The 17,052-nt window shown below is 42.1% G+C and overlaps 1 protein-coding gene across 1 annotated transcript in view; it reads left to right on the top strand.

Moving 5' to 3' along the window:
• LMAN1L (lectin, mannose binding 1 like) overlaps positions 1 to 17,052 on the top strand; it is a 73,423-nt gene that overhangs the window by 40,350 nt on the left and 16,021 nt on the right. The window contains exons 11-12 of the mRNA XM_089663928.1: positions 5,329 to 5,479; positions 8,664 to 8,779. Coding sequence (XP_089520054.1) covers positions 5,329 to 5,479; positions 8,664 to 8,779 — 267 coding nt within the window. The remainder of the gene's footprint in view (positions 1 to 5,328; positions 5,480 to 8,663; positions 8,780 to 17,052) is intronic.

Genomic DNA, 17,052 nt, shown 5'->3' with positions numbered 1-17,052 from the left:
TTTCAGGAATTTTTCAGGATTTGCACCTGCCCTGAGCTGGACAAGGGGTGAAGCTTGTGCATTTCCAGGCACTTCCATTAAAGTCTATGGGGGCAAAGACACCTGAATACAGTGGAAAACAATACTTCTAGCATTGGTAGGCTGAGCATACATAGAGAAACAAGCAGAAAAATGCTCAAGTGTGAATGGGGGCTTAACAGATCTTTGGTGGCTTCTATTTCTGTATGTCTAGGTAATCTCTGGCAATCCACAACTTTCATTTTAGGACTACACAAATTGTTATATCTCATCATTCTATTTCAATGACAAGCTGCTCTTCTGATAGCAACAGTAGCAACTATTTCTTATATTTCTTCTAGTTCAATAGCCCGTATATTTGTCTACAGACAGAAATAATGTTCACATACTAATACTGCAGTGATATGATATTCATATTCTAAACTGACAAATTAAGGCATAGGTCAGTAACTAGCCCTTTGGCTTTGTCTTGGCACAGGCTGGGCAAGATTGTTTTCCTTTTTAATGCATGTGCGCATTATTTAACCCATAGGCCAAATTGCCACTGATTTGTGTGCAGCCCCATCTACTATTTACTTGCGATTTGTCTTGCTAGCAAATCTGCATATTAGAACTTGGGGGAAGGACTGCAAAAGTTAATGTTCAATGACCTTGGAAAGCATGACACTTATTAAAGTCTATTTATAATTTTACTTTTCCTTCTCCGGCGCAGTTTTCTATTTACTAATGACTATTTTAAAGCAGAATTCTCTAACACAGTAAGGGCTCATTCTGACATATGGCAGCTTTGCCACCCCTCTGAAAAGTGATCTGCAATTGGTCACTTTTAAGATTGTGGTTGACAGACGGCTGGTGGGCAATATGTTGCCTCCTTACCAGGGGCGGACTGACCATTAGGGTACTCGGGCACTGCCCGGGGTCAGTAGGGGGCCCCATGAGATGCCCCTGGTACCTTTCATAGGCTTTTTTTGGGTGTAGTTTGAGTGTGGGCGAGGACACAGGGGCTCCATGATCCCCTATTGCCCGGGGGCCCCATGAGTTGTCAGTCCACCCCTGCTCCTTACCACCTGATTTGATGGCTGCTGCAACATGTATGCAGCCCTGAGTGCATGTCCTTGCTTAAAGTGGAGTGCCACTCAAAAGTGGAAACTCTGCTTATTTGCCTCCTCCCCCCCTCCACTGCCATATTTGGCACCTTTTGAGGGGGGAGGGGGGAGCAGGAGTTTTTGACGGGTACCCGCTCCCACTTTCGGCTCGCTTCGCCTCAGTGAAGTGAGACGGAAGTTGGGCCCCCTTCTCCCTGCCGCAGTCTCCTGGGAGCTTTCACAGGTCCCACGAGGTCAGTGCATTACCATAGACTTGAATGGAATTAGTCAAAATGTTTCAACTCCTTCAAACTCAACATAAAGCTTCAATTTTGAAGTAAAACGGCGAGATGAGATGGTAATGCTTCATGTTTTGTTAATGTGAACAGCACTGTGTACTGTCCATTATAAATTGTATAGGAGTTTGTGGAGCATTAACCTCTTCACACCGTCTGCACACAAATGTGCGGCCTCCCGGTGTCTGGGCCTAGACGGCGAGCGGCCCCACATTTGCGTTCTAGTAAACCAGCACACGTCCCATACTCACGTAAAAAAGGTCCCGGTCTCCTCTTTCGATCGGGACCTTTCCCGATCATGTGACCGCTGTGACGACGTGTCACGGCGGTCACATGATCCCTAAACCCCGCCTGTCCCGCCTCCCGGCTTCTGAAACTCTTAACGGGCCGGGAGGCGCCGGCGTGAAGGGTTTAAAAATGCACCTCAAGTCCTGCTTTCTATGCCAGTGTGAACAGGGCCTGATACACGTGTTAATTGTGCATGCTTGTATTATGCTGTGATTTGCGCTCTTCTTCCCAAAGTTATGACTGCCTCAAGTCGAGTCAGGAGGAGTTGAAGCCTCCCATTCAAGTCTATGGTGAAGCTCCGTTTGTGAGGCGGTTGCGGAGCGTTAATACCATTACACTTCATTATAGACGTTTGTGGTGCGGTTTTAATGCTTTGCAAACTCCTCAAAAACATGCAGAGGGCATTTGGGGAGTGTAACAAGCGTACACACAGTGAAGGACGCAGCCCTCCATTTTGTTAAGAAATCTCCATTTTGTCCCATCATTCTCTCCCTTCCTCTCTGTTCATACACATTGACATATGGCCTTTGTGTTAGGAGTGTCATAGGCAGGCCAGGGCACAGCAGGGAGCCCAGAGCTATAAAACATTTTTGAGCTGAAGCACCTGGTTGTCTAAGAGAGCTGTGCAATCTAGCACCTCGTAAAAGATAATGCAAGCCTTCCCAGGAGTTCAAAGACATTCCAGAGAAGCACGAACCAGATAACACTTTTAAAATCCATTTTTACCCTATGTCTCATATCCTGGAATATGAGAGACTTACATAAAAACCAGGCATATCTTCAGGTTGCCCACGAAGAGACAAACAGTTTGGTATGTCACTCTCCTGGGCTGGAATACATAGGAAAGCAGAAAAGTAGATCTCTTAAACCATTCAGTGTATAATTTCATTTTTCATATCTACCCGTTCCTCAGATGTGTCTGCATAATAATCTACCTGCGCGTGGAATGTCACTTGTGCATAGGGAAAGTTATGAGCCAAAATATGAACTATAAGAGATTTTGGTTCTAGTTTAGGGCTATGCCCAGACGATCCCTCCCTAAATGGGGCATTGGTCCTTGACTTCAGAGACACCCCCTGCTAGGGAACTACAAAATAGGCTGTCAGGCCTAAGAGAGAAAAGTTGAAGAATTCTCTCTTTTTAACATCAGAACCACCTTGGGAGACCCGTACCTTTTCGCTCTGAAACTTGATCTGCTAACCCAGGACTTTGGCAAGTACTTTAACCCTCTAACTTCTCTCTGTTATCTCTTTGCTGTGCTGTTGTTCTCTGTATATTTATATATATATTGTTTACATCTTATTTCTGTAAATATTTTTATTACACCCTTTTGACCTTTTAGTAATAAATCTTTCCTTCTGAAAGTGTTGAACTGTTTCTATAGCTCCTTATTGCAATTTACGAATTCCTGCCTCTGAAGGAGCGCTACTGTGTTTGTTTAACCCTCAGTATAACTGGCTTGTGGTGACCGTGTTATACAGACGATTATCTCAACCATTATAGTGTTATTGCTGAGATTGTGAGTTTCCTTTCTCTGTACAAAAGGAGGTGGTGGCAGTGTGAAGGGTTAATTGCATAATTAACCTGACCCAGTAACAATTACTCCCAGGCGGCCGGTACATCGATTGTGGTCCAATTAGCTGGAAAATCATTGTGCAGGGTGCAGCTGGGCGTGGCATTGTTACTCATGTGACATCGCGGTTTTATACTGGCTAGTCCTTTGGTCACGAGTTTGGTGAGACGGTCAAGGGTCTGACGCCGCGTTCCTCACAGGGAGCGTTTAAGGAGCGTTCCCAAATGCCTGTCAAACACTATAGGGGCGTTTGGCAGAAGTTAGAAATAAAGTCAAGTGTGAACGTAGCGTTAGAAACATAAGCACAGAAAATACATGCAAACTGCAAAAAGCATATAACTGTAATGCCCTCCAGGTTAGCTAGGTAGTTTTTTTTCAGTCAGAGGATGAGTAGCAGCCTGGCATGAGTCTGCCTGTGAGTGAGACAGGAGTTCACCTCAGGACAAGCTAAGGAGGTTCTAAGGTCAGAACTTCTGAAGCCCTCCCACCTCTCCAGAAACCTAAGAGCTTTCTGGAGGAGGGGTGGTAAAGGGGAGGAAGCTCAGATTTGCATGCTTAAGGGACCTTAGCCAGTCCCCTAGCAGTAGGCTGGGCATGGTGACCAAGGCTAACCTTACAATGTTACTAAGCACACAGCAGTAAAATCAGTCTGTATATGCAGTAAAGCATGCTTGTTATACTCACTGTGGAACCTAAGGGGTTAATCCTCTGCATTGTGTAAAAATGCTGTTGGATCCTGACTTCTCTGATCCTCCCCTTCTTTCAGTGCCCCCCTCTTATTGTCTGGTTAGACATATCGTGTGGAGTCAGTCTGCACATGCTCAGTTTGGTGTATATTGCTAGAGAGGGTTTTTTTCTTTCTTGGGATAAAATAATTGCATTTCCATGTTCTGTGTAGTGTGGGAGACCAGATATCGGGAATGAATGGTCCTGGGTTTAGTAACACTTTAAGAATCACAGTGCCTGGGAGTGGAAAAGTCAGTGTTGGGTGGAAGATGGAGTGAGAGGCTGGCGTGTGGAACCTGGGAGGGGGTCGAGGGAAGAGGCCTACCTACAGGCAGGTAATGAAGAAGAGGATCTCCACTATACCACCATCTTCATGGGAGGATATCAAGAGCAGCAGAGAAGGAGCCATCCCAATGAAAGGCCTGAAGGAAGCTACCAACCTATTAAGCTATCAGGAAGAACAGTGTGAGTACCCTTACACCCCCTGGGCCACATAGGGCTAGAGGGCAGTTATGTGGAAAACCCATCTAGCTTCTCATCTGGAGTTTTGGCTGTGCTAATTTGGCAGTTTCTGGGCCCCCTTTCTCAGGGAATACCCTCAGTACAGCTGGGTGAAGAGGAGGATTCATCTGGGGTCTGAGGTGGTACACCAAAGAGCTGGAAAGCTTGTAAAGGAGAGACTATTTTTGTCCACATCTGTACATAGTTGCTAAGGAGTTGTCCTCAGGTCAGCAGTTTCCTTGGGCATCCCATACACCCCTCAACGCTATCCAAGTTATTAAGTTAAAGAGCTGTGGGGGGGGGGGGGCCCAAATCTCAGCGACTCCTAAGAGGGTAGTGCTACATAACCTATAAACAGTTGTTCTAGATCAGGGTTTTTCAACCAGGGTTCCTCCATAGGTTTCTAGGGGTTCCTTGAGTCATGAGAAATTTCTGTCTCTTTGATAAGTTTCCACTGACATCATTGATCCTTTTAGCTATCTGTGGGAGGGTGATTCTTCCCAATGATCACACGTGTGAGAGCATTCTTCCCCCTGAACATCACACCAATGTAAACTTGTGACTTGTAAATATAGTCATTTTTAACAGAGGTCTCTGAGCTTGGAAATGTATTTTAAGGGTTCCTCTGTGTTGAGAAAGGCTGTTCTAGGGCCAAGTACCCCCCCCCCCAGCGCTGCAAAACAGCAATGCTGACTGTTTACCCAGATTATTTCTAAAATGACCTTTCTCGTCTTAGTCTGTATATGGGAAAATTCAGTAACTTGGAGAAAAAAATTATATATATATATATATCTCATATGTGAGGTGCATTCTGGTCTTTCACTCAGTAATCCTTTCACAGAAGTGAAGTTCGCAAGATTGCTGCCAAGGCCAAAAATCTGCCTTCATCGAATGAAGGAGAAAGTTCTTCCCCTAATCCAACCACTGCCAAAGAAGTTAAGGAGGATTTCATTAAAATAAAGAGAAGCCTGCAGGACCTGGTTAAACGTTCGGTGAGATCATACCCTGGTTACTCTGGCTAAATGTGATATTTGTTTTAAAATGTGACTATGGTAAAATAAAAATGAACTGCTACCGCAACAAAAGTTCCGATTAATGCTCTGTAGCAGGGGTCTCCAAACTTTCTAAACAAAGGGCCAGTTTACTGACTTTCAGAGTTTAGGGGGGCCAGACTGTGGCCATTGGGAGTAGAAATTGTCCTGCGGCATTCGGAGCAAACAACGCATCTTTGGCATTAGGGGAAAGAATAGTGCCCTTGGTGTAAGTTGGAGAAATAGTGCCCCATCATTGGTATCAGTGGGAAGTATAATGCCCCGTTGTTAGTGTCAGTTGGAGGAATAGTGCTTCATGGTTTGTTTCAGTGAGAGGAATAGTGTCCAATTGTTGGTGTAAATGGGAGGAATAGCGCCCCATCATTGGTATCAATGGGAGGAATAGTGCCCCATCATAGGTGTCAATGGGAGGAATAGTGCCCCATCATAGGTGTCAATGGGAGGAATAGTGCCCCATCATAGGTGTCAATGGGAGGAATAGTGCCCCATCATAGGTGTCAATGGGAGGAATAGCGCCCCATCATAGGTGTCAATGGGAGGAATAGTGCCCCATCATAGGTGTCTATTGGAGGAATAGTGCCCCATCATAGGTGTCAATGGGAGGAATAGTGCCCCATCATAGGTGTCTATTGGAGGAATAGTGCCCCATCATAGGTGTCAATGGGAGGAATAGTGCCCCATCATAGGTGTCAATGGGAGGAATGGTGCCCCATCATAGGTGTCAATGGGAGGAATAGTGCCTGTTGCTGATGTCAGTAGCAGGAATTATGCCCCCTTGTTGGTGTTCATGAGAGGAATAGTTTCTTGTATCAGTGGGAGAAACAGTGCCCTAAAGGCTGGATAAGGGCAAGCAAAGGGCCGCATCCGGCCCCCGGGCCATAGTTTGGAGACCACTGCCCTATAGACTTGTCAGTCTTTCATTAGAAATCAGTTGTGAATCTTCATTTGATACCATTTATTTACCGGTTTCTACCTGTATGAGTTTAGTTATTTATAAAATTATACCTTTTATTCACCAAAGAATCACACATTTTTGAAATTCGATTCAACTGGAAAATGGAAAGTTTACATCAGATTAATGTAAACATACCCTTTATGTGAAATTATCAGATTAAATAAAACAGTAACAGACACACAGTAAATAAATACATTCTCACTATTGTTTTGCATTCAAAAGGATTAGGCCACATTCACACTTGCAACTTGGGCTGTAATGTAATTTACAGAATCAAAAATCAAAGAATTCCTTTGGCCAGAATTTACAGATGTTTGCAAATATCTGTGCCTGCTCAGCATATACAAGGCTGACAGCAACCACAACTCTCCATGTCTGTTTACGCATCCAGCTGATATCTGTGGTTAGAGACAGACATTTGTCTACCCACGGCCAGGGACAAACATATGAAGGGCTAGGACAAGGGGTGGGCGGGTGTAGCAGATGCCCTGGGTGCAATGGTTTACTGTAGAGATGGGGGTGCTGTCCTTCTGTTACAAGGCTGACAGGAGTAGTGACAACGGCATCACTATTACTCTCATCCCAGTGCTGGGAGCAGCGAGGACAGAAGAAGAGAGCAAGGGCGCTTTGCAGGCTGTGTTTTCACTCTCCCTCCTCCTTCCTGCCAGTGCAGTACTCCTGTATTAACAAGCAGGCAGCAGTAGCTGTACCAGCTGGAAGGAGGTGGGGGAGAGAGAGCACAGCCCGCACCGCTGAGCTCAGGAGTGTCCAGGAAAGAGCTGGGAGTGGAGAGCCATCAACACAAGCACGTGTGCCGTGTTAAAACTGAGCTGCAAAGTGATTTTAACAATTGAGTGACTACTGGGCATAGGATCCTATAAACTTGCACATCATGAATTGGGGGGGTTAGCTTGGCCTTTTTGCCCTGGGAGCTACATGACCGTCCTTATCCCAGCACTAATCATATGTGCTTACTGCAGAGAATCACTGGAGGACAGACTACATCCACAAATCTCCACATAACTGCTGTCGCTATCAGCCTGTCAGTGCTTTGTATAGGCTGTGCAGGCACAGATATTTGTAAACACCTGTCATTCTGGCCACAGGAATCCTTTGATTTTTGCCACCAGAATTTGAGAGGCCTTATTCGCAAGTGGGAATGGGGCCTTAAAATTAATGGTTTATTTGATCAGACCAAGTAGAAATCTCAGTGATATCATCGGACACCTCCTTACCACTTTTATGGTTCCCAACTAATGCAGTCATATCTAGAGAAGAGTGTTTCCACTAAACATCTGGCTCAAACATAGAACAAACAGTTCAGTTCTTAAGCCGGCTATAGATTAATTAAATCTCAACCGGTCCAGCAGGGACTGGCTGAGATTTGATCCAGCTATGGGAAGGCTGGCTGTACTGAAGTCAAGTCAAAGCTATAGCAGCCAGCAGTGATCATTGTGTTCTGCCGACAGGGAAGGCTCGCCGCGGGCAGAATATAATAACACTGCTTGAGAGATTCCATCCACAACATGATGTGGACAGAAAGAAAATTGCTTAATTCCCTCCTCAACAAGAAGAAAATAGCATAATCTATGGGCTGCCCAAGGCAAGCAGATCTTCCTGTGGCTGAGGAAGTGAGTAAGAAGCAAATGTTTGGAGCTCTGTGAAAAAGGCAAACAAATGTAGAAGTCCAGGAAACAATGACTACAGTGTTTTGGTTCTTTTATTTCTTACTCGCTGTACTACTAAATTATAGAACAACTCAATGGTCTGCTTTTGTTGATACAACCTGCTGTTAAAGCCACTTTAAAACTTGGTACTTCCAGGTGGGGTCGAGAAGTGTACACTTCCTTCCACCCAGCAGGGCTTGATGCATGTGATGGCACAATGGAAGTCAACAGAGCTTCCCCTCATTTGCTACGCTCTGGAGCAACTGCATTTGCAAAGTTCACAGTCTATTTGCCTTTAATAAATCTGCCCCTCTGTGTTATTCTTTTCCCTTTAAGTTAGATTCTGAAAAGCCTTTAAATTACTTCCACTCTTTAGTGAATGAATTTCACTATTTTTAACTTGCTCTTTCTTTGGATTACCATGCTGTCTTACTCTAACCTTTGCCTGTTATTAGCCCAATGTCTTTCCTCTAACTGGTGTTCTTTATTATTTCTCCACCAGGAACTGGCTTCACGTTGTTCTTCAAGCACAACTCAGACCTTCTGCTTGTCCAGTAGTGTTTTTCTGGCATTTCTGCTTTTGCAGAGTATTTGTACGGTGGCTTATATATTATTCAAGTGAGTAATTTTCATCTTTTCACGTGCTTCTCAAAACATGGGATTGCATTGGCAAGGGTTTGATGTTCAGTTGTATACAATTGTGTATTTAGCTCTTCCTATTCATAAATGAAACTAATGTGTAAAATTATTTGTGTTAAATGTAAACTGCCATCATCTAATATTTATACGTGTCAACAGACTAGTTAGAAATGTAAAGTGGGACTCCAGGAAAATATATATTTTTTATTTTGGATAGTATGGGCAAAACTCTCAAACGGGAGAATTCTCTATGCTGATGCCCATTGCAACAAGGACAGAAAGTGGTGGGCAAGCAAAAGCTTACAGTTGTTAATAAAACAGGAGAACAGGGGAGATCCTGTTCTGGTGATTACTATCTAATGCTGGCCATACACGGTTAGAAATCATTCGAAAAAGCATTATATACAGTTGATTGTTTGACTTTCGAAACGTTAGTGGGCTAATTTCAATTATCGCAATGCAAAGTTTTATGGCAAAAAAATGAACCGTCATGTCAGATTTTTTGAGCCAAAACAATCGATTTTCTAAACATTAGTAGTGGAACAAATCAAAAACAGTTAAAAAAAAAAAAAAAAAAAAAACTACAGTGCATGCGCATTTTAAAATGTAACGAATGTAATGGAAGTACAAACAATGAAAAGAAAGATCTTTCTTTTAAATACAGTTGGCGAGTGGGAGGGTTCACAAAGTTCAAAAAACCTTGACATCATTTCCAATGATCAATGAAAAATGTACCATTTATGTTGTATCGATCGATAATATGTCTATAATTGGGGAAATATTTTGATATAATGATGGCATTATCACATACACGTTTGGCAGGTCTTGAACCCAACTTTTTTTTTTTTAATGATTTTCTAGCGGTGTATGGCCAGCATTAGAATGGAGTTAATTTTGCTGAAATTACCTCCTCATTGTAGTAGTGTATGTGGAATAGGGAAACAAGCTCTAACCCTTCCTTGCACTATCCAAAACTAGAAAAGAACATTTTGGTTGCTGTTATTCTTTAAAGCCCAGAATCTGTTAAACTTAAAAGAAGTCTCAAAGTAAATGTAGTTTTATATGTAATACTGTTATTTTTGCTCCTGAAATGTCTTCACATCTGTACAATAGTATGCTAGGCATGAATATGTACTTACCCTGCTCTCCCACAACATCTTGGCTACTGAAAGTGGATACAAGTCTGGTTAAATCAGAAATGTATCATTTTCTCTTTTTTTCCTATGGACAATTGTGTTACGTGATGTAGCGTGCAGCTCAGTCGTCAAATCTGATTGGCTGGTGGGTGAGGCAGAACTGCTAAGATTTGTAGAAGGGCAGATTTAGAAGCGGTGTAGTGAATAATGGGAGTTGTCCTACTCCTGCATTCTCTTCGTACTCTGATGGTAGCTGACTGGAGTGATGCCACTGGACACCATTTTGGAACTGATGATCAGATATCCTGATATCATGGCTCAAGCAACACAGAAAATGGAACAATAATTTAGCATTGTGTGACCCTTTTTAAAAAAAATTGCTAAGGTAAGTTAAATTAGGTTGGTTGTTAGGTATGCACAAATTCATTACAGATAGAAAAGAGGAACAGGCTCACACTTCACACTTCCTGTGTGGGTTTCATGCTTTAAATTGGTTGTAAACCTCAGAAATGAAATCTGAACAAAGCACATATTTCTGTAGTGTTTACTTGCCTTTCTCTAAAGGACTAAGTGTCATTTCTGTCTGTTGCCTTGTTCGTCTGCTATCAGCATGGGTTATATCTGACAAGTTTTCCTGACACCAAGAGAAAAAAGATCCTGCTGATTGACAGTCTCGGCTCAGTTCTGTGCTGTGTGAAGGGGATGTGTCCCTTCCCCCCAATCTGCTGTCAAAGGTTTTGTATAGTTTGTAACTGCAGTTTCTTGCCTCCTGCTTTGTGAGTGAGTCTATGAAAAATCTTTTTAACTTGGTTACATAGTTAGTCTGGCTGAAAAAAGGCAAAAGGCCATCCAGTTCAACCATAAAAAAAGTTATAATCCTATATCCATAGTTGATCCAGAGGAAGGCAAAAAAACTCAGGAAAGCATGATCCAATTTGCTCCTGCTGGGAAAACAATTCCTTCCTGATCCCCGAGAGGCAATCGGATATTCACTGGATCAACTTCACCTTTGAGTTTTTCATGGATGTATATGATGGTTGCACTTAAACAGATACAACTTACGTAGAAACCACAGCTTGGCGTTGCATGCCATTATTAAGCTTGTGATCTACCAGAACCCCCTGATCCTTCTCCACCATTGATTCCCCCAGTTGTACCCCCCCTAGTATGTATGATGCATGCATATTCTTAGCCCCCCAAGTGCATAACCTTACATTTATCAAAATTAAACTTCATTTGCCATGTATTTGCCCAATTAAACAGTGCATTGAGGTCGGCTTGTAAGTTGGAGACATCCTGAAAGGACGTTATTGCAGGTGGCCATCTGCACTATAACAGCCAAATATGCCAGGCCCAGCCTAGCCGTCTGCATTCTAGCAACTAATGACATTGTGTAGCCCAGCTGCCAGCGTCCTAACAACCAGTGAGTCTGTGCAGACCAGCTGACAGCGTCTTAACAATCAATGGCTGGTGGTTGGCAAAAATGATCACAGCACAGTCCTGTCAAAATGGTTCAGAGCTATCACTAGGTCACATAAGTTCCTTTGCACCAAACTGGTCAAATTATATTTTTTGAACTAAGGAAAAGTAATGTTGGAACAGGAAAGGACCTTTCCCTAAACTGCTGCCCAAATTTGAAAGCACACAGTTGTCTAAATTGTTTCAGTATGCTTTAGCATTTAAATACAACAAATAAAAATTCCGAGCTTACTTACCAGTCTGACTGCAACAAATCGAATTACCCTCACATTATAACACAGTGCTCAAAAATACAAGTAATAGTAGTGACTTATAAGGTGTCCATCAGTGTCCAAATGTCACTTTAACAGCACCGTGCTTCCATTTCTATTATTAATCCTCCTCTATAAAGTCCTCCATGCTCTTATAAATCATAAAGTGTCTTTGTGGTTAAAAACCACACTGTGATTTGTGACCTGTGCCCCCTCCATTACCCACATTCACCAGACAGGATGGATCCCCTGCTATTAGCATAATAGTAAAATGTGCTTTATCTGGTGAGGGACACCTTCTTCCTGGTCTCAAACTTCCTTCAAAATGCCTGTATTCATTCAATGGTAACTATGAAGTGAATGGCTATAGATGCGTGAGGGTGCCATATAGAGGTGACAGGGAGAGAAGAAAAGAGGCGAAGAAGAGAAGAGTATTTTTTCTCCTAGCGTAAGGTTTTTTTTGTTTTTTTTTGTGATAAACCAAATTACCCTGTCAAACAGTTCATGTTAAAACATTGGATTTAGTTTGCATACATTTATATGCACAACACACAAATATATGCGTAAGCTGCAGAGGCCACTTCACGGCACCCCATTATAACTGCAGTCCTAACTCTATACATTTTGAGAGCCTTTAAAGTTTGAGCACATATCTAATAATGGACAGATTGAGGGCAGGTTTGCATGGAGGGAGGACTGCAGATATACTGAGGTGCCGTAAAGTGGACTCTGCAGCTTAAACATGTATTTGCAAATTTGTGCAAATGAAACTCCATGTTTTAATGTGAACTGTTAGGGTAATTCAGTTTGTTGCAAGCTGGCTGGTAAGTGAGCTGGGAATTTTAGTTTGTTGGTTTTTGACATGCATCGCCCTTCCATGTGCTCCTTGCTGCATAGGCGGGTTTTAAATCTATGCCGGACGAGGGTGCATATCCCTAAGCACCATCTGGCCATTTGATGAATCTAAAATATAACCTTTATTCAGATATATATATATATATATATATATATATATATATATATATATGCTAAGATTCTAAGCTGTAATTAATGCCATTTATGCTGTCACTTCATCTAAAACGGTATGGTATTTGATCTGGTCTGGTGTTATTAACCATTTGGATGTAAGGTAAACAATTGTAATGGTATCTAGTCATGTTGTGCGCAGTACATTCCACTCCAATAGGCATTAATTACAGCTTAGCATACATTTTTATGAATATCTGAATAAAGGTTATATTTTAGATTCATCATTTGGCCAGGTGGTGCGTAGGGATACACACCCTCGTCCAGCATAGATTTGTTATTTACCAAAGATGATTATTTATAATTAGGGTTTAGTTCAATAATTGATTTACATAGGCTGGTTTTAGCATTAAAATGTATAAACAGTTAGTTCCATATATATTTGGACACAGGCACAATTTTCATACTTTTGGCTCTGAATGCCACCAGAATAAATTAAAATGAAACAATCCAAATGAATTTGAAGTGCAGACTTTCAGCTTTAATTCAAGGGGTTGAACATAAATGTCAAGTACAAATTTTAGGAACTGTAACCATTTTTATACACAATCCCTCCATTTTCAGGGGCTCAAATGTAATTGGATAAATGAATATAATCCTAAATAAAATATTAATTTTTAATATATTGTTGAGAATTCTTTACTGGAAATGACTGCCTGAAGTCTGGAACCCATGGACATTACCAAAGATGCTTTGCCAGGCTCTATCTGCAGCTGTCTTCAGTTGTTCTTTGTTTGTGGGTCTTTCTGCCTTTAGTTTTGCCTTCAGCAGGTGGAATGCATGCTCAGTTGGGACAGATCAATATTACAGAATATTCCACTTCTTTTCCTTCAAAAGCTCCTGGGTTGCTTTTGCAGTGTGTTTTGGATCATTGTCCATCTGTACTTTGAATCGCCATCCAATCAACTTTGCTGCATTTGGCTGAAACTGGGCTGACAGTATATCTCTAAACACTGCAAAATTCATCCGGCTTCTTCTGTCTTCTGTTGCATCATCAATAAACACCAATGACTCAGTGCCACTGGAAGCCATGCATGCCCATGCCATCACATTGCCCCCACCATGTTTCACAGATGACTTTGTGTTCTTTGGATCATGAGCTGTTCCAAGCCTTCTCCACACTTTTTTCTTCCCATTATTCTGGTACAGAATAATCCTAGTTTCATCTGTCCAAAGAATGCTTTTCCAGAACTGGTCTGGCTTATTTAGATATTTTTTTGGCAAAGTCTAATCTGGCTTTTCTATTCTTCAGGCTTATGAATAGTTTGCACCTTGTGGTGAACCCTCTATTTGCTCTTGTGAAGTCTTCTCTTGATTGTAGACAATGATTCGCCCACCTCCTGGAGAGTGTCCTTCACTTGTCTGGATGTTGTGAATAGGTTTTACTTTACCATAGAGAGGATCCTGCGATCATCTACCACTGTTGTCTTCCATGGATGTCCATGCCTTTTTATGTTGCTGAGCTCACCGGTGCCTTCTTCTTTTCTCAGAATGTACCAAACTGTTGATTTGAGCATTCCTAATGATGCTGTTATCTCTCTGATGGATTTTTTTAAATTTTTGAAGCCTTACAATGGCCTTTTTCACTTGCATGGACAGCTCATTTGAACGCTTGATGTAGGTCCACAGCAATAGATTCCAAATGCAAATACCACACTTAGAATCAACTCCAGATCTTTTACCTGCTTAATTGATGAAGAAATAACGAATGAGTAGCCCACACCTGGCTATGAAACAGCTTTTGATTCAATTGTCCAATTACTTTTGGTCCCTTGAAAAAGGGGGGTGGCTACACTTAAGAGCTTTAATTCATAACCCTTCCTCCAATTTGGATGTACATACCCTCAAAAGAAACCTGAGAATGTGCACTTTCAGCCCATAGCCATTATATAACTATAGCTTGAATATGTTTTGGTAAATACCTGAAAAAACTAAAATTGTGCCTGTGTCCAAATATATATGGACCTATCTGTAAATGTAGAACCAAACCTTTTTTTTTTTTAGTTTTGTATAGAGCAGTGAGGGCTAAAGCCCCTGTCAGGTTTTTAATGTTCTCTGTGCTCCTGCTGGGGAGATTCATCCTCTAAATGTGTCCTTCTGACCAATTTCACTGAGATAGACAGTGTTATGGAAAGCCAAAGTTTTAGCTATCATCAGAACAAGAGGTAAGTGTTAATCTTCCAATTGGGACTCTTGTCCCCGGGAAAGCTGTCTAAGAAGGATGTTCCCTTAGTTTCCTGTCCTTGATATGCAACTTCCTGTTGCATATCCAGGACAGGAAGTGATGGGAAATCTCTCCAATGTGACAGAGATAGCAAAAAATAAAATGATTAAAACAAAAAAAGCTGATATACATACATTTTAGCAGTGAACATTCAACATGGATGCATATTGAAGGACTACACTATACTGTGTAGAAAATAAAAATACATGTTAACAAATTCAAACTGTACTGTGCTCATTTCAAGCAATACAGATCAAAAATCCAGTGAGAAACAATGGATTTTATAGTGTAATGCACATTTGATCCTTTGAAAGCACATTGGAAAAAAGTCTAAAATCATAGCTCCTACGAGTTTTTGCATTTCCACCAATTCCTAAAATGGCAATGGAAGTTATGCATGACCCCTAAGTGTGTCAGTCCTGTTCACTAAATTGCCCTGCGCTGGATTTAAAATGCAGCTTTTTATGGGTTTTTTTTTCCCTCTGCTGAAAATAACCTCACAATGAATTCTGAAAGAACAGACGGTAAAACAGAATGATCGCAGCGTACAAATGTGTATCTTAATTATGTGATTTCACATCTCAGCCAACCAAATGTTCCCAGTCTGGGCATCTCCATCAAATGTACATGTTTTGCTGACCCGCATATGGGTGTTTTCCCTTGGTGAATAGAGAAGTGAATTGCTCTGTAGTATTGGGCAGTGGCTGCTACATATTTTATTTAGTCTGGTCAAACTTTGAGTTGGGCCTATGCAAGCCACCATTTCACAGAATGTAACCGAAACTTGAGGCACTCACTTTAATAAGATATAAGCACATATACCTTTAATGTATGATGTACTTTCTTCGCACATGCAGCTTCTAGGTATCCCCATATTGTCCTTACCTAGACTTCATGTCTCAGTCTAATCTCAGAGCTGTTCTGAAACACATAGGAATCAGGGAATTTGCCATAGATGAACTACAAACACGGTGTATGTTAGTCTGGTGCAACTCTTGCTCAGAGAAAGTCTTTCAAGTGTAGTTCTCCTCTAGTTAGCCAGGGGGAGCTAGCTAGGTTTTTAGTTAGAGGCTTGATAGCAGCCTGGGATGAGTAAGCTAGATAACTTTAGGTCAGGGCTGAGGGCTTTGCAGGTCAATTCCCTGATATCTCCCCCTGCTCTAGAAGCTTGAGAAGTTTCTAGAAGGTAGTGGGTGGGGGTGAGGAGGGGCTGATCTGCATACTCAGGGGAGGCTTGGCATGCGGTCAGAGCAGCCCTTATTATGAGAGAGCTTCATCAGGAAGTGGTCAGTGTCAGGTGGAAGATGACGTGAGAAGGCTGGAATGTGGAGGTGACGGGGGCCCAAGGAGGGGCCTAACTGCAGGCAGGATCTGGGAAGGAGTAACTATCAGCCTCAACTGCCCCCTGAGAGAGGACAACCGGGGAAGCAGAGAAGGAGCCAGTCCAGCGTAAGGCCTGAAGGCAGCCACCAACACAACAAACTTACAGGAGAGGACCAAGTGAGTAATCCTGCACCCCCTGGGCCGGATAAGGGGAGAGGGCAGTCAGGTGGCAAACCCAATTAGCTCCTCATCTGGGACTGCTCTACTACAGTGGCAGTTTTTGGGTCCCCTTGCTTGCTCAGGGATTATCTCAAGCAGCTGAGTGAAGAGGAGGATTCATCTGGGGTCTGAGGAGGGCTCTTCAATGAGAGACTGTTTGCTATGGACTTGTACATAGTTGGTAAGGAGATTTGTCCACATGTTCACAGTTCCTTAGGCATCCCATACACTCTCAACCCCATCTAAGTTCAATATCCCTTAATAAAACCAACAAAAAACAAGCTCAAGGACTGTTTACTGTCTCCAGTGTGCAAGTGTTGAAGACAATGTCTGTTCCCTGGCTGTGTAGGACTATAGGGGAACCCAAAACTCAGCGATTGTTTTTTTTCACTGCATATATTTTTTTGATGGTCTCACTACACATATACATTGTTTTTTATATTTTTAATATTTATTGTTACTGTTCGTATATACACTGTATGTATTGTGATTAAGCACTAGTCACTTTATTATTATCCTTGTTTTGGGATCCACTTTGCTAACACAATTTGGTGTGTATATTATCCCAATTTTGGGATTGGGTTGTTTATATAT

This window comes from Staurois parvus, unplaced genomic scaffold, assembly GCF_062004578.1.
Source record: "Staurois parvus isolate SC_StPar_1 unplaced genomic scaffold, SC_StPar_1.0 ptg001805l, whole genome shotgun sequence".
Classification (NCBI taxonomy): domain Eukaryota; kingdom Metazoa; phylum Chordata; class Amphibia; order Anura; family Ranidae; genus Staurois; species Staurois parvus.
This window is presented reverse-complemented; position numbering and strand designations above follow the sequence as displayed.